General features: G+C 48.2%; 7 protein-coding genes across 7 annotated transcripts; 3 read left to right on the top strand and 4 right to left on the bottom strand.

The window, feature by feature from the left end:
• Window positions 1-1374: 1374 nt before the first annotated feature.
• LACBIDRAFT_333054 (uncharacterized protein) lies at window positions 1375-2484 on the bottom strand (the record flags this gene model as incomplete). The annotated part of the gene is made up of 7 exons (XM_001887693.1): window positions 1375-1476; window positions 1526-1550; window positions 1610-1729; window positions 1883-1891; window positions 2060-2174; window positions 2274-2277; window positions 2353-2484. 7 exons carry the CDS (start codon window positions 2482-2484, stop codon window positions 1375-1377), a joined length of 507 nt encoding a protein of 168 aa, XP_001887728.1.
• Window positions 2485-5624: 3140 nt separating this feature from the next.
• Window positions 5625-6063, top strand: LACBIDRAFT_310613 (uncharacterized protein; the record flags this gene model as incomplete). Its single annotated transcript, XM_001887621.1, has 2 exons — window positions 5625-5805; window positions 5855-6063. 2 exons carry the CDS (start codon window positions 5625-5627, stop codon window positions 5950-5952), a joined length of 279 nt encoding a protein of 92 aa, XP_001887656.1. The 3' UTR covers window positions 5953-6063.
• Window positions 6064-8908: 2845 nt separating this feature from the next.
• Window positions 8909-9232, bottom strand: LACBIDRAFT_310615 (uncharacterized protein; the record flags this gene model as incomplete). Its single annotated transcript, XM_001887694.1, has 1 exon — window positions 8909-9232. The coding sequence occupies one exon, from the start codon at window positions 9230-9232 to the stop codon at window positions 8909-8911; it is 324 nt and encodes a 107-aa protein (XP_001887729.1).
• A 2407-nt stretch (window positions 9233-11639) lies between these two features.
• LACBIDRAFT_333057 (uncharacterized protein) lies at window positions 11640-13588 on the top strand (the record flags this gene model as incomplete). The annotated part of the gene is made up of 6 exons (XM_001887622.1): window positions 11640-11772; window positions 11928-12001; window positions 12053-12545; window positions 12579-12679; window positions 12728-12829; window positions 12995-13588. 6 exons carry the CDS (start codon window positions 11640-11642, stop codon window positions 13586-13588), a joined length of 1497 nt encoding a protein of 498 aa, XP_001887657.1.
• A 1394-nt stretch (window positions 13589-14982) lies between these two features.
• LACBIDRAFT_333058 (uncharacterized protein) lies at window positions 14983-15836 on the bottom strand (the record flags this gene model as incomplete). Its single annotated transcript, XM_001887695.1, has 5 exons — window positions 14983-14998; window positions 15020-15174; window positions 15233-15320; window positions 15441-15502; window positions 15831-15836. The coding sequence occupies 5 exons, from the start codon at window positions 15834-15836 to the stop codon at window positions 14983-14985; spliced, it is 327 nt and encodes a 108-aa protein (XP_001887730.1).
• Window positions 15837-16730: 894 nt separating this feature from the next.
• On the top strand, window positions 16731-18221 carry LACBIDRAFT_254505 (uncharacterized protein; the record flags this gene model as incomplete). Its single annotated transcript, XM_001887623.1, has 6 exons — window positions 16731-16790; window positions 16841-16873; window positions 16921-16969; window positions 17026-17222; window positions 17283-17577; window positions 17629-18221. Coding segments are annotated over 6 exons (1227 nt in total), but the record flags the coding sequence as incomplete, so codon positions are not given.
• A 521-nt stretch (window positions 18222-18742) lies between these two features.
• Window positions 18743-19599, bottom strand: LACBIDRAFT_333060 (uncharacterized protein; the record flags this gene model as incomplete). Its single annotated transcript, XM_001887696.1, has 4 exons — window positions 18743-19012; window positions 19069-19244; window positions 19297-19380; window positions 19440-19599. The coding sequence occupies 4 exons, from the start codon at window positions 19597-19599 to the stop codon at window positions 18743-18745; spliced, it is 690 nt and encodes a 229-aa protein (XP_001887731.1).
• Between the last annotated feature and the right edge of the window lie 691 nt (window positions 19600-20290).

The following is a 20290-nucleotide window of genomic DNA, read 5'->3' on the forward strand; positions in this document are numbered from 1 at the left end:
AATCCACTCAATTCACCGAGTCACCAGTCATCGACCTCCCTTTATTCCTGCCAATCCCCTTACCACCTCGAAAACCAACTGAGGTATCCCAGCATTCTTCAACTTCTGACAGACAAGACTTTGGAGGAGGACAATCCCTTTCCTACAATGCTTCGGGTCCAGGGCAGTCATCTCCAAGTGGTCCGGACATCGATCTCACTGTTGCCGAGAACACAACATGCAAATCCCCAAGTGCATCCTGTTACAACAGTGTGGTCTCTCCCATCATTGATCTCACTGCTGAGGACCTGAGCGCACAGGCCGAGTCTTCTGCCATGGGCGCTCAGCACCACGGCAAGCGCCAGGGTATTGATACATACAACGACGACATTATCTACATTAGTGATTAAAGCATTCAACGTGGCTGTTCTTACATGAATCGAGTCCAACAAGAGTGTATGATTTATTGAATAAAAGTATATGTACTTGACAGAAAATTGTATCTAGTTAAACAATGCGATTGAGAAGTACTTCAAAATCACTCTCATATCTCCCCTCACAATACTATTCAGTCAAATTCTCTTTCCCCACCAAAATTCCAACAGACGAGCCTGAGCATCGATGAAGAGAGGGGGAGCAGTGATTGATGAGCGGCACGTGGTGGAGAAGACGGAGGGTCGCTTCGAAAAGTCGGGGCAAAGGGGTGGTGAGGGCGGTTGGGATGCGAGGGATATGAAGGCGGGCAGGGAAAGTGCGCGTGAAGCAAAGAGACAACGGAGGATGGTAACGGAGGAGCGGGGACGGAGAGTCGAGTGGCCCGCGCCCATGCCAAAGCGATGTGACGACGACGGGCAGCCACCTGCCAAAGCGTGGTGACGAGCTGGAGCGAGGCCGGAGGACGAAAGCAGCTTAAACGCTGTGACGAGGGCGAAAAGAAATGGCTGACATAAGGTGTCGAGCGGTGACGCCGAGCTGGGACGGCGTCACCCCGTCACGGGGAAAGCGCCTGAGAACCACTGTCTCCAGCTACGCTTCTTGTGCAGCATGCTACGTCACAATCCAGAAATTCACACCGCCGCTAATATCGTGGCATGTACCAGTGTCAAGTGGCCCGATGCGCTGAACAATGGCGCTGAACTATGTCCGCTGTAGAAGGAGCTGGTTGATTCTCTTACGCTTTACCCAGATAGCTAAGTCTTTTATCATTCATTCTCGATGGTGACCAAACTTCGGGAGGCCAATGCGTAGGATGTTCACACCAAGAGTACAGACACCCGCAACTTTCGACAGCTTCAACTGTGAGTCTTCCGTTTACGTGAAATTCTTTCTCTACACTCATATAAGTATCGAATTTCAAGCACTTTCCACAATCTGAGTCTTGTTTCCAGCTACTGCTCAGAACTTGATGTGTCGCATGCATGGCAAATCTCTCCCGGTGAAGTCATATTGGCCGGGGAGAACGTGCGACTGTGAACCCAACAGTTGGGGAGGTTCTGGCTACGAAGGTATGTCAAATCCTTCACGGACGGTCACTGCGTCGACTTACCAGCATTGAAGCGAAAGCTCGGCGGCTTTGTTGCACAAAAGGTTAGTGACTTTGAATAGTGGAATGGTGCTATAGACCGCTTACTGAATGTGATAGCAGACAGCTTCCCCAACGCCCACGTTCTCGCACCACCTCACCGTCCTGCAGTAGGAGTTTTCGCTTATGTTGTCATTCGTGACGGCGGAGATCTCGCTTGTCGTCGTGCTACTCACGAACGTAAGTCATTGTTCTCTCATCAGTGCCATTTCGTCGGCTTACCTTCATTTGACTCCTTTTTTGCACTCTAGGCTTTATTGGATGATCTCGATATCAGGTCAGGGTCGTCGTTTAACCCGTAGATCAAGGAAGAAAACTTACTTGACGTTTCTAGTTGGGGAGAATGGATTCTTCGTCAATGTATGCCTCTACCCTGCGACCGCAAGCGCCCACTGTCAATCCCTTTGCCCACAACCATTCAGGAGTATCAACGAAGCATGTGAGTTCTACAATAAGAGGTATTTTAGTTATGATAAAGTTCAGTTGCCAACGACTTACGCAATGTCAAAGGCGCTATCGGTCTCTCCGACCACCACAACATGGCAACTGTCCTCGTTGACTCCATAAATCCTTTCGTCCGCGCCGCTTGAAAGCATCGGTGAGGTAGTAGTATCTCCCGGGGAGAATGTGCGACCGTGAACCCAAAAGTTGGGAAGGTTCTGGCTACCAACGTACGTGAAATGTTTCACGCACAGTCACTGCGTCAACTTACAATTCTGTAAAGTTGTAGAAGACTTACCAAATATCCAAGCAGCCGTCGATGTGTCGTCCGTCGCCTACCAGTCAATCACCATCATCGCCTGAAACCAAGCCATCGCCTGAAACCAAGCCATCGCCTGAAACCAAGCCATCGCCTGAAACCAAGCCATCGCCTGAAACCAAGCCATCGCCTGAAACCAAGCCATCGCCTGAAACCAAGCCATCGCCTGAAACCAAGTCATCGCCCTCGCTCGCCAACCCTTGCTAAATGGTCGTCACCACCTCACGTTGGTCTGTCCGGCGTGTTGTCGTCGAATGTAGCTGGTATGCGTGGAGCGAGACGAGGCCCGAGGGAGAAGATTGAAACGTCGGGGAAGAAGATGAGGTTGGGCTATGTAACTGTTGGTACTCTGCAGGTTGTCGCTGGCATTAGATCTCGAGAGCTCGGAGAACAGTAGAATAACGCTCAAGTCTAAAGGCCGCAATACAATCACACTGTGACAAGATTTTCCCACTGTCCCTGAGAGCCTCAAACAATGGCGCTGAAAAGCACTCCCAGCCCACGTCCGATACCCGCTCCAGCTTGTAGGTGTCGGAGGAAGTTCGAGGAGTGGGGTAGGGCCGGTTGGAAGATCCTTAGAAACTCGAGCTGGCCGCTCTACAACTCCATTGCGTCATTCATTACCTTATTTATAGCCGCAGTGGGGAATGCCTCACGCAATTCCCACCATGCGTGCCACACCCCTTCTTCGCAATGCACCCGCTATCGCGTCAGCAGCTCTCCGAGAACGTGTTCGTCGACCAGCTTATCTGAGCAAACTCGCGAATCTGAGGGATTTGGCTCCGCTTTTCAGGGTGATCCTTATTTTTCCGACTTCTTTGGACACCATCTCATTGCACACTTTGACAGAACGATGACTATGTATGTACTTATGAACTACATCAACTCTCTCACCTAATCGAGCTCTATAGATTGGATGGTCTGGGTTCACTGGCGTTGGATATCCCAAACTTGTCCCAACGGTATGTTTCACCCATCTTTCGACTATAAAGCTTATGATTGTCAGGCAATGGCTGACTTGGCGGAAGAGAACAAGATGCAAGAAAACTCCAAGAAAAAGTTCAACCTCTTCATAGGCGCTTCTGTCGGGCCTGAGGTTGAAGATCGCTGGGCATTCCTGGACATGTCATGCGACCGTATTCCAAACTCTCGAGCCCCACTGATTGTACACTTTTCAGGATTGGTCGTCGATACCCACATCAAGTTGGAAAGGAGGTCGCAAGGGGCATCAACGCCAGTCGGATTGAATTCCCCGACAAGCATCTTTCCAGTGGGTCTTCTTCACCACTGAATCGGTCTACTGACTCTAACATGACAAACAGTGTTCCCTCAGGACTTGACCTACGGTTATTGCAGTCTCAGAAAGAAGCATGGCGATCCGAAGAAACCACTTGACTGGGCAATCGTGGAGGCGACGGCGATCACAGAAGATGGGAGCATCGTTCCCGGTGTGTCTCCTCACTTCCTAAGGGTCTCCTTAAAGTCAAATTCTGACTGGTTGTTAGGTGCATCCGTGGGTGCCACCCTGGAAATAGTGCAGAGTGCGGAAAAGATTATCATTGCAGTCAATAGCCACATTCCCAGCCTCGAAGGGCTACACGACATCAACCACTCTTTCACGCCGCCAAACCGACAACCCTACGTCAGTCATCTTTTTGAATTGGCCGTTTGTCCTCACTCAGCCCAAACAGCTCGTCAATCACCCTATGGACCAGATAGGTCTCACATACATCCCCATCGACCCAGATCGTGTAGGCGCCATTGTTGAGTCCCTCGAGCCCGACAACACGGGCAAGAACGCGCCTGAGGTTCGTCCCTTCCCTCGCTTTCCTTCCGTTCGCTCTAATCACCAATAATGTAGAACGATCAAAGTCGCGCCATTGCAGGCTATTTGATCAATTTCTTGTCGATAGGGCGCTGCTGGCCGCTTCCCCAAGTCACTTCTACCCCTTCAATCTGGCATTGGTAACGTTGCCAATTCTATTATTGGTGGTTTGGCGGAGGGTCCTTTCGAGCAAGTGCAGGTTTGGACTGAGGTATTACAAGGTAGGCCGTTCTTGATGATTTCTTAACGCTGTTTAATCCACTGCAGATACCTACGTTCATTAGATATTAACTCGGTGGCCAACTTAGGACTTAATAAAAGTAGGTGGAGGTGGTGGTGAGAGGTCAGAGGTCAGTCACAATCGTTACACGTTATACACGTTACGCACCAACTTTTACGCACGGTTTCCCATAGCCACAACGTCCATCCACAAATTCACAAGCTCAAGGTTGGCTTCAATCTGGACTTGTTGACCTACGTTCTGCAGATCATCACGCCATTTTAAACGATGTCGACGGTATAAGAAAATAGTAGGTAAGTGATTCAAACGCGGAACGACGCTAACGAACCTTTTAGAGTCTCATCGACGGCCCAAGGCTATCGTTACGTGGGAGATGCGATGAACGAGCTTGGATCAGGTAAGTAAATATTGTGTGGTCGAGGGGAAGTGAACAACTGATATACCTTTTGCAGAACCAATTTCTATATTCACGACCACCCTCAGCGCAACGCCTATCCCGCTCATCTTAGCCAGTGCCGTCGAAATTCATCTGTGAAAGACGAAAACGTACAAAGGCAGAATTATGCACTACGCAGGAATGGCTCCCGTGCGCGAAAGACGCAGAACGCTTCAAGAAAAATTCAAGTCAGGTCATTCCAAATCAAAGTATGTACAACCGTCAGACCCTTGATGAATATTTTTTCTGATAGTTGAATGTCCAAAATGAGAGGAGAAGGAATACACATTCGGTGGTCGTCCACACCCGAATGAATCTACGCGCTTTGGTACTTCCTTCACAGGTAAGTGTATTATGATTTTACCATATGAATAAACAAGTTTTAAACCTTCCTTTATCACAGAACCACGAAACCGTATTATTGGAGAGTTCAAACAGTAAGCACGAACACCCGCTCACAAATTTCTTGCACCAAAACTGACGAACTCACAAGCTCAGGACATCGGGAATACTACCCGAATAGGACTCTGACACGTCAAGATGGAATATCCATCTGTGCGGTTTAAGCGCGATGAAGAATCGAGGGAGGAGGAGCATATCCTTACATTGTGCAGAATGTACGTCCCTATGCTCTGTCAACGCGAATCGCTGATGCTATTCAGGATTTAGGCAAAGAATGTGAGATATTCTTGTCCACGTCTGGCATGCTGCGAATGGAGGAATGTGAGGAATGGTACGAAATACGGGAAACAACGCGCCCGCCACAATCTTCCACTAACAGAACTTACAGGTATTAGTGCGATGGATCTGGAATTGAGGGAGGAGGAGGGAGCTATCATTCTTTCTCTAAAGGTACGTACGTCTGCGTGCACCACTGTGCCCATTTGCCGTGGAGAAGCGTTAAATAATACATTTAGGAGTAGATATGTGAGTTGCGCTTGGACAAAAACAATACACTGCGAATGGAGGAAGTTAGGGAGTGGTACGTATGATGCGTGCTGTGGCACGCTAGTATCTTTCACTGACAAAAGTTCTGGAAATTCAGAGGTACAGGCTTGGTGGGGTCCTGAAGGGGGCTCTTACACGTAGGATTGTCAGCCTTACCAAGGTGTTTCAAGCGAGATCCTGAAATTAGAATCATGGGAGTCGAAATGTGGCAAAATTATTGACTCCGAGTAGCTTGCATCACGGCTGCCTCAATAAGTGGTGTATAAAAAATTCCAATAGTTGTAATACATAAGAGACTCGCGTCAGAAATATTTTTCAAGATGATAGCGGTGATGGTGGAGTGTAAGGAAACCCTGTAATTGCTGGGTGAATGCAAATAGAACTATAGGAAAGAAGGGTATGTGATTGTTACAATGACGACGGCGTTGACAACGTTAAAAAAATAAAGGTCTACCAACTAAATGCGCACAGCATCCTGATAGTAGTTGAATCTGACGCGGAAGCCGAACCACGCTACAAACTCGATTAACACAAGCAAACCGCCTGTTAAATCGACCCCAGCTACCAGACTAACCGAGAAAGCTGCAGTTGGGAAAACCCCATTCAACGTCCGATCGCCAAAGGAAAAGAGAAGGCCATTTCTACTGCATCATCGAAGTCCACTTCGGAAACGGCTGAAACGGATTCCCTTGCCGACGAAGACCAGATAATGGCTGAAGTGGATGATGCGTAGGTGTAACAGACCGAAGTATGGCTTACCTAAACAACTGGACAAAAGCAAGAGAATGAATTTTACTTAGGTTCAAATGTCATATTTCAAAGGGCTTTACTACTTGTACTATTAAGCAAGTGAATCCAACCGGTTTTTTATTGGTTTTTTACGCAAAGCAGCAAAGGTGAGGAGAAGAGTGTGTGACCAGGTCACGTGTTACGGATCAATAACCTTCAGCGAAACCGAGGTTGTCCGCGCAATTTAAAAGCCACAATAACTCATATACATATTTTGAAACTGGGAAACATTATTTTGGATGTTATAATGTCGCCGTGCACAAACCAATTTTATTCAGTTACAAGCCGAGAGCAGATCCTGGATACTTGGTCAGAGGATCGGACGGTGCCGTACTCGGCATTGCCCGTGACCTGGAATTTTCACCCTGACGAAGCAAGTGGTTTTAGTCTTCATGCTGATCTTTGCCGCCAGGATGAGACCTATACAGATTGAGATTCGTACCCATACGGCTTATTCTGTAGCAGACAAAGAACTTTTTAACTCAACGACCGAGGTGAAACCAAGATGACTCGTGTTCGAACAACACAAGCGTTCAAAATTTATATAATAAGTTACGGTGCGCTAGCAGTATCAGCCAGGAATTTAGATCAAAATTCATCTGGCATCGTGATTTCCGCCTGTCTCGAGGGTATTCTGGCTTCTTTGCCTTGTCATTCTTTTACGTACATCGGCAATGACAAGCTTATCTTATTTTTTATTCTATGTTTGCAAAATGTGCTATGTCAAACCCCAATTGCGAGTTGAATGAAGACGCCTATCACCTCTCTGCCGGTGGACGACTGACATACTTTGGCTGATAGCCTTTGAATGTGCGATCTTCCAGTCCAAAAACCTATGACCACCGCGTCAATTGCACCCCGCATTTCGTTGTGGTGTAAGAGTCGGGGAACAACCCTATATACGATAGTTATTAGTGCAAGTCGGGGGAGTTTGAAGAAGCATTACTTACCTATGCACATAAAACCATTTGGTTAGACGATGACACCGTCTCGATTTACACACGGCGAACTTCTGTAGATATAAAATTCACGCGACGATCTATAATAAACCCTACATACCTTGCTTGCATAGCTGCAGCTCCGCTCCAGTCTTGAAATCGAGAAGTTGGTCCCAGTTCTTCACGCCCTTTGACAGTATCAAATATGACTGATAACTACTATGTGAGCGGAAAGGCAGGATGGAAGGCGGCGAAACGTACGCATGTTGCGTATTGCGTGTTTGATGATAGCGAGGCGTGTGAGACGGCTGTAAGAGGATCAATGTGGAGGAAGTGAAGGGTGCGTGAATTACGGAAATCGAGCCACGAGAGAGGTCCTTTGCCCCAGAAATCGGATCACTCCAATGTTTCTCAATTCCTGAACCTTCCTCCTGCCGCACAATCTCGCCCTGCGTAAATAAAATACTGGTAAACGTCGGCCCAGATCAGACAGATCATGCGGCGACCAGGAGGAGAAGCTCGACGGCAGACCATCCACGAACGATGGACACGCGGGTCTTGCACACAAACACCGAACCATCACCTGGCTTTGATTCACATTTCTGTGCCCAGTTCGGCGAAGTTGGTGAGAGGGGGAAGTTCGTCTGATGTTGGACTCGAACATATCTACCAGGCAAAGAGTTTCCAGTTTTGATAGAGGGCTCGCACGTGGACGGTAGCGCCAAAATGGAAATTATTGTTTGTGTTGTAGGTCCACGACGATTTGAGAGTATAGCTCTAGTATTGCAGACTCTAGTAAGCAGAAGTTCTCGAGAGGGATGTCCATCGGAAATACTGCACATACATCAGTGCGATGTCAAGCGAAATTTCCATACATCAGTAATTCTGTCTAACCCGCTTCTTTCCCAAAAATTATCAGCGAGAATTTGAGATCGCATATCCTTGGACGAAGAATGCGTTGGAGGTGAATGTGCGACCTTGACCGTTTCGAAGTCCGAAAACATTCATTACATAAATGTCCTGCAACTTTTTTGGTTTTTTTTGACGTAGTAAACCTAAAATAAAAACATAAGATGTGCCCAATGTGTGTAAAAGAATGACATTTGTGGTTCAGAGAAGCCAGAATACCCGCGGGACTTGCGGGGGACAGGCGGAAATCACGATGCCAAATAAATTTTGATCTAAATTCCTGGCTGATACTGCTAGCGCACCGTATAAGTAGTATGGTAACTACCACTTGTAACTTACGTGAGTGGTTGATTTGGCTTCGCTTGTGACAATGGGGAAATCCGCGGGTTGTGCTTGAGTTTCGGAGTTCGCGAAGTCAGCCTATCGCGGTTTTGAGGTTCTGGAAGGATGGGTTCGTTGGCTGTTATTCTGAGGGACGGGCATCTTATCGAGGTGTTTCAGCTACGCCAGGCTCCTGAGGTTCTTTTTGGTGGTGGGGGGGAGGCTCATGAAACGTGGCTTCGCAACCGCAACCGAGTTCTTCAGATTTGGAGCAGAGTGGGTCTGTGTGACATTTGTACGATTTGCGTCGTGGCAGGATGTTGGCGGTGGTTGAAGGTGTAGATTCGGCTCAGGATGGGCGGTGGTTGGCGATTGGGACACGGAATAGGGCGGTGCATGTCTTTCCCGTGAACCCGCAAGGTGGATGTGTGGGGTCATTTGAAAGGGAGGGTGCGGAACGTGAATATTTGAATGTCTACTGAGCGAATAGATGACAAAGGTCATCGACTTGGTGTCCTGTGCTGTTTCCAAACCATTCACATCAGCCCATGAAAGGTACGAAGACGAAATGACGTACATAATCCCAAGAAATGGCCTGTCCTCCCTGAAAGAATCGGACTTATCCCTCGCGAAAGCCAAGCGGCATAAACCACCCTCCCCACGTCAAACCCCAACTCCTTCCACTGCACGCCTGAAAACTTGAGGTTGAGAACTTCAGTGACGGCGCCTAGGTCCGTACGGTCCAGCACCAAAGGCCGGATGGGATGTAGGATAGGATGAGGAGACGCCTGTAGGGAGATGTAGGGTTGAGTAAATCGTTCGAAGAAGAAGAAATCGAAGACTGACTTATCGCCCAACAAATCCCACCTCGCCCGCGAGATCAAATCCGCCTTACGCGCCGGAGCATATGCTAGTTCCGCGCCCCCTCCTCCTGCAGTCGTTCTCACTTCTCCGGCACCAAGATCGACAATCCCTTGTGCAGATTCATCTTCTTCACCAAGATCAATGACCGCTTGTCCGGGTCGACGTGGACGATCGAGTACTTGGGCAGCGTGGAGCAGTTAGAAGTTAGAACCAAGTACGTTGAAACTGATGGCCTGTGGGAGTCTTCCGGCTATCTGAGGCAAACACGTCCAAATGTGCACGTTCGGGAAGAATGACATCATTGGGATGTATTCCGGCTATCCCTCTCGAACGATTGACGTCATCCGCACACATTCCGGCTACTTCAATTTTTTACGCGCCCCAACTTCATTGTTGGACTCTTCTCAAGCTTGAGATCTCGGTATTTTTTGATGATGTTGCATCATCTTGTCTGAAAAAAGAGGCCAGATATGATTTGGCGCAAATTCGGCCAAGTTGCTCCCAAGCACTCCCAAGTGACGCCGATTTAACTGCGCTCGCTCAATTATTATTATGTTTGGCTACTACATACATGTAGACTACAGTATCTACAGAAGTGGCCTTTCTTGACGTAGTCAGATCCAAATAATGAGACCAATATGGGGGTTTGGGAGAAAAAACGCACCCAGTGCAACGGCGCGTCTTCGACCCCAGTCGCTCTTGTTGAAGTGAGGGACGTTCTGTCTTTGTTACCCTTCTCGTCCTTGATCCCCTGAATCTGCAAAGGAAAAAGCAAGTTTTATCTGATCCTGGGTTAGTATGACGTTTGAGAATCAATGACGACCACACTCACAGCAGCAGTGCACGGCGCCAACCCCCCAGCTAGGCACAACAAAAACGGCAGTCGCCACCTCCGTTTGGATGCGAATGGGTTCGGATTATGGGCATGGCGAAGACGTTGGTGGAATTCTTCGTACGAGCGCGGTGAAGGCAGTGCAGATGTATTTGAGTGCCTGGGTAGGGTAAAGTAGTGAGTCATTCCTGTTGAGACATAGATAAGCCGTGTTTTGTTGTAATGATACTCGACGAATGCTTGCTTTTTGACCCCCAGTGCATTTCATGTAGATCGGACAACTGGTGCAGCAGAAATAATTGTTGATCAAGCGTCAAATAAACGAGACAACTTATGATCGGCGGAAGGTTCGGGAGAAGCTCGGGACAGCTTTAAGAATTGTGAGCGATTCAACAGTAATGAATGCCTTCCCGTATTAAGAATCTGAAGACGTCGGTTTTTATCATCGATGGTCGTGACGACTGCCAGCGAGGATTTGGGTTTTCAAATCCTAAGCGACGGGGTCATTGAAGGCAGTCTTTCAGAATTTAGACGGGGATCGTACCGGTACTTAGACACCAACGCAAGGACAGCTTGAGGCGCGATGTGAAGACGCCGGCGGGCATCAGTGAGCGCCTACATTCAACAGCAGTCAGAGTTTTTATTTTCTTGCCTAATTGTGAATTTTCGATGAACGTTCGTTCATTCATGATGTAGATTCAAAAAGCGTCGATTGGGGAGAGAAGGACACGAAAGACTATTCCCTCAGATCTAGACATCTGTTGATTAAAAGTACAGCCAAATTAGCGTTTTGGTTGTCGATAAAAAGAAGTATGTCCCATCACACCCAAATCCATCTGGAATAGCCTGGCAGTATCGCCAGCATTGGTCGGGAGTATTAACGTTGAAACACGTCGCAGTGTATCCCTGGATGCAAAACGGGATTGGTGAGTCGCAGGCATTGCTGCAGACTTCCTTGATGGCTGTTGCAGGAGCCGCGGTGTAAAGGGTGGCGATGAGACAGATAGCGATTGAGAAGAGTTTCGTGGTTGTGTTTTACTGGTTTAAGTCTGACCATGAGTGGAGAATCAAAGGTGGGATGTCAAGGGACGTACTGAGGGATAGTATATGTTAGAGAAGAGTACCGTGGCAGAAGATTGAAGGAGGTTTTATACTGATCTTATCCGGGGCTGTCGGGCGATAAAAATCTGGGATCGATGTTTATCTTTCCAAAGAATGAACACATTACAGGAAAAATACTTATCTGCTCATTTTCGACAAGTGTACGTGGGAGCCACCAAGCAAACACCAAGTTGTTTATCGTTGGGCGGGCGGGCGCCCGCCGCCATGACGCAAGCGCCTTCTGGTTGTAAGCTTTATTGAGCGGAGAGGTATACCCTCGCAAATCTTTACAAGGAAACTGATTTTCTCGGACACTAAGGTCGAATGCGATGAATGAGGAATCAAGAGTCGTTCGTGGGCAGAAGCATCGCGATGGCTAGTACTCTTGGTCACGCGTGACAGCTCTTCTTCTCTTACCATCATCATCTCCGCCAGCAATGACAGCGACGACGAACAACGTTGATGCGATACAGGAGGTAAGCGCCATCTCGCCCTGCTATGCGATCCCTCGCCTCATCGTGCTGCAGGACCGTCTCGTCGAGCTGACGGAGATGGAGCGAAACAACTCAGAGATGACCGACGATTCGCCGTTTACCTCGGCTTTGACGACACCTGTGGATCAAGATGTGCCCATCAATGTCTTTCAGGGGATACACGAGGCCCTTGCGAGAGATATGGACGGCTCAGCGGTAGACTCGTACTTTGATTCGAAGGCTGTAGGCAAAGGCGCGGATATCGCGCAGGTATCGCAGCAGTTAGAGGAAGGAAGGGTGGTTGAGGTTGAGGTTAGCTTTATGCTTCTTTCAACCGCGGAACCGTTTTACAGCCATCCATTAGATAGCCCCAGACGCAGCGTTGGAACTGGTGGCGACGTTGGTCCCGGAAGCAATTTTGGCCCCGTAGGCAACGTTAGCGCCAGAAACAACGTTATCCTCAGAGACGTCGTCGTCATTGGTGGTAGAAGACACGACAACCGACAGGCCTTCTCTTTCCCCGTTATACCAAGAACCGAGTCCTATGGTTGGGGATTTGAATGAGGTTCGGGTTATCAAGATTTGGAGGCAGCTTCTCTGACTTTGTCTCACAAGGAGGACCGCGTGGAACCCCCCGCATTACGTTTAGAAGGCAGCCCCACTGTCCCGCAGCCGAGCGATGTAAGTTGAGTTCCCAGTTCTCATTTTAGCGCTCACAGGTCGGTGTAGTCTGGTGATCTTTTACCCCGTGCCTTCTCTTCCGGATACATCAGCCAGGATGATACCAGCTCACCATACTTCTCTTCTCCCGACATCGATACCCAACCGGCGGTAATTTATGTCCTTTTTTCGAGTAATATTGACCAAAGCATCCTTCTCAGACCATCTATACGCTGCCGAACAGACCCATTTTGGTAGAGAGCCTTTCCACCGACTCCCAGAATCAGGTTTGGCTAGTTTCATCTACTATATGCGCCGCTTACAAACCTCTGTTAGCTCACTGTCGATGACGCATACCCCACAGGCTTAGAGCCTAACATTGATCCCAAAGTAACCCCTTCCTCCGTTCTGACCGATGACCACGAGCCTAGATACCCCGATTTCGTCTTCCACGCCGTCGCCATGTCTGCCATCCATGTAATTTTCTTCCTACCCTGGTGCGTAGCAGCCGGAGCCATGCTCCTCCTCTTTCCCCACCGTCTAGAGCTCGTCATCTTCGAAACTGGCTATCTCGAGCCATCCAAAAGCAATTATCGCTTCGCCCACTTTGCCGAGTGCGGAATGCAATACTCGATGACTTTCCTGGCGTCTCTTCTGTTGTTCATCTGCGAATATCCGAATTTGGGAACGGTCATTACAGGCGGTCTTTTGGCGCTATTCTTTCATGCTTGGCAGGACTTTGAAGTGGATCGGGACGTACCTCTTGGTCATGATGACCCGCAGATGATTTATATTCTGGCGACTAGCTCTTGGCTTACTGGAGATACTGTCGGCATTCAAAAGGTCGAGGATCAGTACTATCTTTCTTCTGCGACGCTGAAGAATCGGAAATTTGATGTGTTTGTTGAGAAGGATTCGGACGAGGAGTGAATTGCATACGTTGTTCATCATGCTTGTCCACTTTTTTCTTCGTGTATGATTGCAATAAACATCCTTTGAAGTAAATCACAGTTCTTGTTATGTCAGTGTGCTGATAACGGAATACCTGCGGCGAGCCTATGCATTGCCTCTGCGTTGATTGCTTCAACAACTTCTTGTTCAGGCCATGACATGGATCCGGATTTGTTAGAGGAACGTGATGATATGCCAGAACGCTGGCACCATTGCGCAGTTTCCAATATACAAATGACGCAGCCGTTAGCTTAAATAAGCCTTATCGTTTCATTTCTCAAATCCATTACGAGGGAAGGTGGAATCCACGGAATCATTCGACAATATGTTAGGCTTTGTACCGGGATATGACTCTCCCTTGGTAGGCCGCTGTACGTTTTGTGCGCACGATTTTGGGAAAAGTTGACGTGAAGAAATCCAGGTGCCAGCAACTGAAGGTAAATGAGCGCGATACTTTTACTGCTAGCTCAGAGGTTAAGTATAATAGACGACGATAAGCGTCATCACGTGTTATGTCGAGAATAATACATGACCTTCGATGGGCTTCTTGTCCGAGGGGGTTACTTAAAGGGGGTTATAAAGTCAGAAGCCGATTGAAGGTTAAGCACGAACGGCATCGTGTATTACTTAGCTTCCAGCAAGTAAACATGGATGAGGGCCAGCTCGAAAACCAAGGGAATGAAAGTGTGCAGCAAATAGTTAATGCCTGCCATGCTTTTTTCGCATGCGTAAGAAATCGACGTGGAGGGAGTCAATTGCCAAGTAGTAGGCCCCATCCTGTAGCCGTCTATAATCTCGCCAGAAATGATGATCATTGCTCGATCCCAGAAGAGACTCGGAGCCCCCACGCCGTCGGGAGGTTCATGCATTATTGAGTGAGGGCGATCATTTGGAATTAGCAGCCTTTTATTCGAAGCCATCATTATTCGAGTTTGGGTATGCTGGCTGTTGGTGAAGGGAGGGAGCATGCTGCCATAATTTCCCTCAATGTGCAAGTCGCAGCTGGAGGACGTCAAACAACAGAGCCATCCATGAATAATTCGTCGATTGTTATTGATATTGCCTGCTGGAAGCCGAGATGTCAGCGCTTGGGCTTAAATACCTCACCCCAGCAACGACAATGCGTGGGTGATTGACTTTACTTGAGTTTCGTGATGATAATAGGAAGGGTTCTGGGAGCGGCATAAGATAAAATCTCTGTCGTCTCTAAATATTATTTATTTACGCCGACTCACGATAGAGAGCCTCACCAACAAATAACGCCCCCGATCCCTGTCAGACGCTGAGTATTGAACACGCGTGGACGGTGCCCCGTCGAAGTACATTCATCCAAATCGAAGAAATACGGGAAATGCGATCATCTAACTTTGTTTTTATACGCAGGTGTGTCTAGATGAATGGAATACGTACCTTCTATCCGTCAACTTGAAGGACGGCGACAGTGAAATAAGCTCGGCTCGATGATCAATGGTTTTCATGATGTAACCCAGTCTTTTTCGGAAAGCAGCTGAGTTTAGAGAAGGCTTTGGTGTGTGAAGGTAGGAGGGAGCAAGCATCATTTCGTTCTGCCTTTGAGTATTAAATAACTCTGAGACCTGAGATATAACACTCGCCAAAACTCACCTCGACGCACATCGCCAAGACCCTCCATAGGACCCCATCACCACCTGACGCTGCTAGTACGAGGTACGGAAGCACGTATGCAGAGCGCCTAAAACAGGTAAAGCTTGCTTGCATGAAAATTGAAATGAACGCCGGACATAAATTTGTCGTGGGGAAGGGGTGAATATTTAATGCCCGTTGGTGGTCATGAGGAAATCGGTCGGCTCACGTCGGCTCAAATGGTTTTGTTTCCTTCGCGTTCCAAGGTACTTCCGGCTCGGTACCCGGCCACTTCAGAGGTGATTATTCCGTTCAGGCTTTAGCTTTAGGTTCCGTCCCCTCTTCTCGTGGAACGTGTTAACTGTGAAAGTTCAAAGAGCAGGATGCACGCTTGCCAAGGATGTGGCGAAGGTTAACGGCGGTGCTAAGAAGCTTAGGCTAAGAGCGTGGTGAAAGGCTAATAAGACACAAGAACTTTAGAGAATACCGTTTGCTTAGGCCCGGGGGTGCCTTTCTTGTGCTTTGATACGATCTTGGATGTGGGAGAGTCGATGTTAGACTTGAGCGCTTGAGCTTGAGAGGTGAGTTGATTTATGTTCTGCTTGAAATGAGGACTCACTTTCATCGATTCGTCCCTCTGGTACCGTCAACCTTGATTATGAGGGAGCGAGGTAACAAACTCGGGAGTCGGAAGGGACGCTGGCGATCAATCCTAAATGTTTTTTTTAAATCTTGGTCCCCTTGGTCCTTGGAAGTTTGATCATGAACCGGGGTCAATAAGGGCACAACGACAAGAAAAATTGCGTCAGAGTGGATGTAAGGAGGCTTAGCAATACTTGGCTGATAAGTTATCGCGATATCTGTCAGAACGATGAAAATGTCAAACGTTCATGAAGTGAAGACTTCTGAGGGGGGGAGATTACTGAGGAAATGGGGTTTGGAGGATGATGATGAATAAGATGAGGGAGTACCTGTGTGGTGATAAGAAAACGAGAAAGAAAAAAAAATCAGCCCTGACCCTGGTTCTCCAAGATCTGAAACGAATTGAGCGAATTTCAATGAGCTTCATACATACTCGTATTGCTCGACGCTCACCCAAATTCCTCGGGGGGTGAGCGTCGAGGAGGGCAATGGGCAAAAGGAAGCTCAAAAGCAATAACACGCCAAGAACATGCACGCACAAACTGCGGTCACGGAGCCGGAAGAACGGCGTTGATCACGTGGAACTGACCCATAAGAGGCAGGGTCAATTATAAAGTAAACCTTTCATGCGGTTTTGCACAAGTACTTTTTTCATTCCACTCCACCTCCCTTATGTAACGACCCCTTCGTTTTTCTTTTCTTTTTTCTCGAGGAGTCTATTTCAAATCGACTCCTCTCTTTCTCCTTTCTGCTCTGCCGCCGGTACATGGTTGGGCACCCTTTGCCCTTGCTTGACCATCACGACGTCATAACTTTCCATCCTGTACGTGGTATGTATATATGGTCTAGTGGTGTACACTGACCTTTCTTTTCTGCAAAGTTTGATGTTACGACTCCCCATATCATCTATGCCTGTCTCGGCGGGTTCATCGTTTTGGTGCGTCTTTCCAATGGTATTTGAAAGGTTCTGTGCTGATGGAGATGTAGTTTGGCATGTTTTCCCTCTTTTTACGAGGAAGAGTGCGCATCTTTCTCCATCTTCTCATACTTTCCACTTACCTGCGCAGTTGTACATCGGAGAAGCATGTTGGGCTTTTATTTTCGGTATCATCATCGGTTCGTCTCCACCCGTCTTTCCTCCAACCAGCCTCAAAGCTAACCCGGAGTAAAAGGTCCCTACGCACTCGACATATTCAACCCTCGCACGTGGGGCAACGGATCAGCAGAAGCCACCAACATGATCACCCTCGAATTCACCTGCGTCGTACTAGCCATTGGCGTATTCGCTATCGGAGTCGAGCTTCCAAAAGTTTACATGCTACAGCATTGGAAGTCATTATTCTTCCTCCTCGTCCCTGTCATGACCTGGGTTCGTCCCCTTTGCCCTGGCCTTCTTCTATTAATTGCTCACGCATGCGACACCCATCAGGGGTGGTTAGTATCTGCAGGCTTAATCTGCGCCTTAATCCCCGGCTTAAACTTCCTATCAAGTCTCGCAGTAGCCGCATGCCTCACGCCTTCAGATCCCATCCTAGCAGCTGCAGTCGTAGGCGGGAAATGGTGGGCCGACAAACACGTCCCAGCCCATATTCGACACTTGCTGGCAGCGGAGAGTGGGTGTAACGATGGCGCGGCGTTCCCCTTCCTCTTCATCGCCCTCTACCTCACGTTGGACGCTTCTACGGGTGCAGCTATACGAGATTGGTTCCTCATTCTCTGGCTTTGTGAGTTTCCCTTTGACTCTATCTACCCCAGGCACGTACTCATCCCATCAGACCAGATCGTCCTCGGCGCCGTCCTGGGCTCCCTCTTGGGCTTCAGCTTCCGCCACCTCATGAAATTCTGCCAACGCCACGACCTAATCGATCAGCACTCCTACGTAGCCCAATACGTCTCCCTCGCCATGCTCACAATAGGCGTAACAAACCTCCTCAGCTCAGACGACCTCCTCGCTGCCTTTTTCTGCGGCACCGCTTTTGCATGGGACGGGTTCTTCAATCGTCAAACGGAAGAATCGGTCTTTTCAAGCGTGATTGACACACTATTCAACGTCGCTGCATTTATATTCGTAGGTGCTTGGATGCTGTTTAACAAATTCCAGGATGCGGCGTTTACGTTGAGCGTGTGGAGGTTGATTGTGGTTGCGTTGCTTGTGTTGCTGTTGAGGAGGATACCGGTTATTATTGCGTGTTGTAGGTGGATACCGGTTATTAATAATTTTAGGGAGTCGGTGTTTTGTGGACATTTTGGGCCTATTGGGATTGGTGCGCTTTCTTCCTTCCTCCCCCCTTGTCTTTTACTGATTGATGACGATAGGTGGGATATTCATATCAACGCTCGCAACCCAAATCATCCACGAATCCCTTGAAGCCTCACACAATTCCCCTACGCACCACTCCCTTGCACAAATTACCCTCCTGGAAGAAACGATCCAACCCATCGTAGCGTTCATGGTCCTATGCTCCATCGCCGTATGCGGCCTATCCATGCCCTCCTTCTCCTATGTTCATTAGATATTAACTCAGTGGGCAACTTAGGACTTAATGAAAGTAGGGACGTAAAACTGCTTGTTTACCATTGGGCCTGGATCGTAATTGTTTCCTGTCAACAACCTGTCAAGGAAAATGAGTACGGCGCTGCTTTACATGCTATAACCATGTGTTATGGCGGAGAGTGTATTTAGCAAGCTAGTCACGATCGTGTTGGAGTGGTGATCGCTTGACTCGTCACATGATCTGTCTCTCTTTTCTTACTCAGCACTACATAACGAAGTAAGTGAGATCGACCAAAATCCTTGCGAAAACCAATAGGTATAGGTTCACAATAAAGATACAAATGAAAGGAAACAATTTCAAGGGATATCAGGTTTAGAACAGCAGTTACAATTTTTTATAATTCAATCAACCAATTTCGCATAGCTTTCCTGCGATCAGAGACTCCATTCCCAGCAACAATCCCTATGTCTTCATTGTAAAAGAGGATTAGCTTAAGGAATTCGAGGTGCTGGTAGCTGTCAATATTAGGATCAAACAGAGGTGGGGTCGAGCCGATGTTCGCGCCAGCAAATTCAGGGTGGTTGGTGGCAAACTGATTAATGGCATTGCAGGAGGCATGATCGGGGGCGAGGGCCCTTGCTAGTTGGATACCAGACCCTGCTACCTGGTGTGAAAGAAATGGATAGGCAACAATAGGTGAACCATTATACCACGACGTACAGTCTTCTGAACAGGACTGAGAACCATCGGATCGATAAATAGGTTTCTTAAACGAAGCAAGGCATTTGCAGTCTCTGCTCGTCCAGTTTTCACATTATTGTTAAGGTCACGGAGTTGTTCCTGGATCTCTTGCAGGGTATCTGCCAAATTTGCTGGCATGTACTGAGATTGAGCATCTATGGACAAATAAAATGACCGCAAGGATTTGTGGGTTGGGGGCACACTCACGCACAAGATCAAGCACATCTGCCCGCCATTGAGCGCTTTCGACCACATCTTCTGTCAATTCTGGGTATTGAGGAATATTCATGCCTACAAATCACTCAGTATGTTCAATCAATGTCATGTAAGTCAATGCTTTCCTTGCAAACCCCGAAGAGCATGGGCCGTGGCCTTGGCATGTCGTAGATGTAGCCGATCGAGTGCTTGCCCTTCCACAACTGCTTGGTTGAGATGGATCTCACCAAGAATTTCAGGGAGGCCAGGGTTATTCGCAGATATAGAACCGATGGTATATGGATAGGTGGCCATTTGCACCGAATGGTGGCACGAGAGAAAAGTCTGGCGTCCAGGATGATGTGTCAGCGCATATAAACAATCAGTCACGAGTCAGTGAGGCAATTCCCGGGCCGGCCTTTCCAGGCGTCAAATTACAATTATGATCCTTAACTTGGCGAACAAGAGCACAAAACTGGAGGATTAGAAGACGGAGCAGTGCTCAGAAGTACAATGGTGCGTCAACCCTTCCTCAATTACGCGGAGGACTGGAAGTTGAACGTTGAGGCCTGAGGCCTGAGGTGGGACATGCGCTTATGCTAACAAATCGCGTCAGGAATGTCCCAAACGACGCACCCACTCCCCGCCATCTCCATCACACCCCACTCACCAGCCCGATCACTAACACACAACACCACGGAAACACTGGACACTCTATTGTCTTAGTCCTCCAGCTCTACTCGAAGTTCTTATATCATCTATTTATACCCCGTGGCACTATCCCGACCCGATTCTCACTTACTCCTTGATGGACTAACGTTCGCTAAGCTCTACAACATGCCATAAAAGCACCGTACCTTCAACCTTCTACGCAACCCGCTAGCGCTGGCCCTGGAGAGTATGTGTGGTCGTCCAACTCTGCGGTCCATGGGTGCAGTGATGTACACATGGACGAAAGTGGTGGTGTCGAGCTGTGAGCAGCTTCTCCACCTGCCTGTAGTGACGA

The sequence above is a fragment of the Laccaria bicolor genome, genomic scaffold (genome assembly GCF_000143565.1).
Source record: "Laccaria bicolor S238N-H82 LACBIscaffold_47 genomic scaffold, whole genome shotgun sequence".
Classification (NCBI taxonomy): Eukaryota; Fungi; Basidiomycota; class Agaricomycetes; order Agaricales; family Hydnangiaceae; genus Laccaria; species Laccaria bicolor.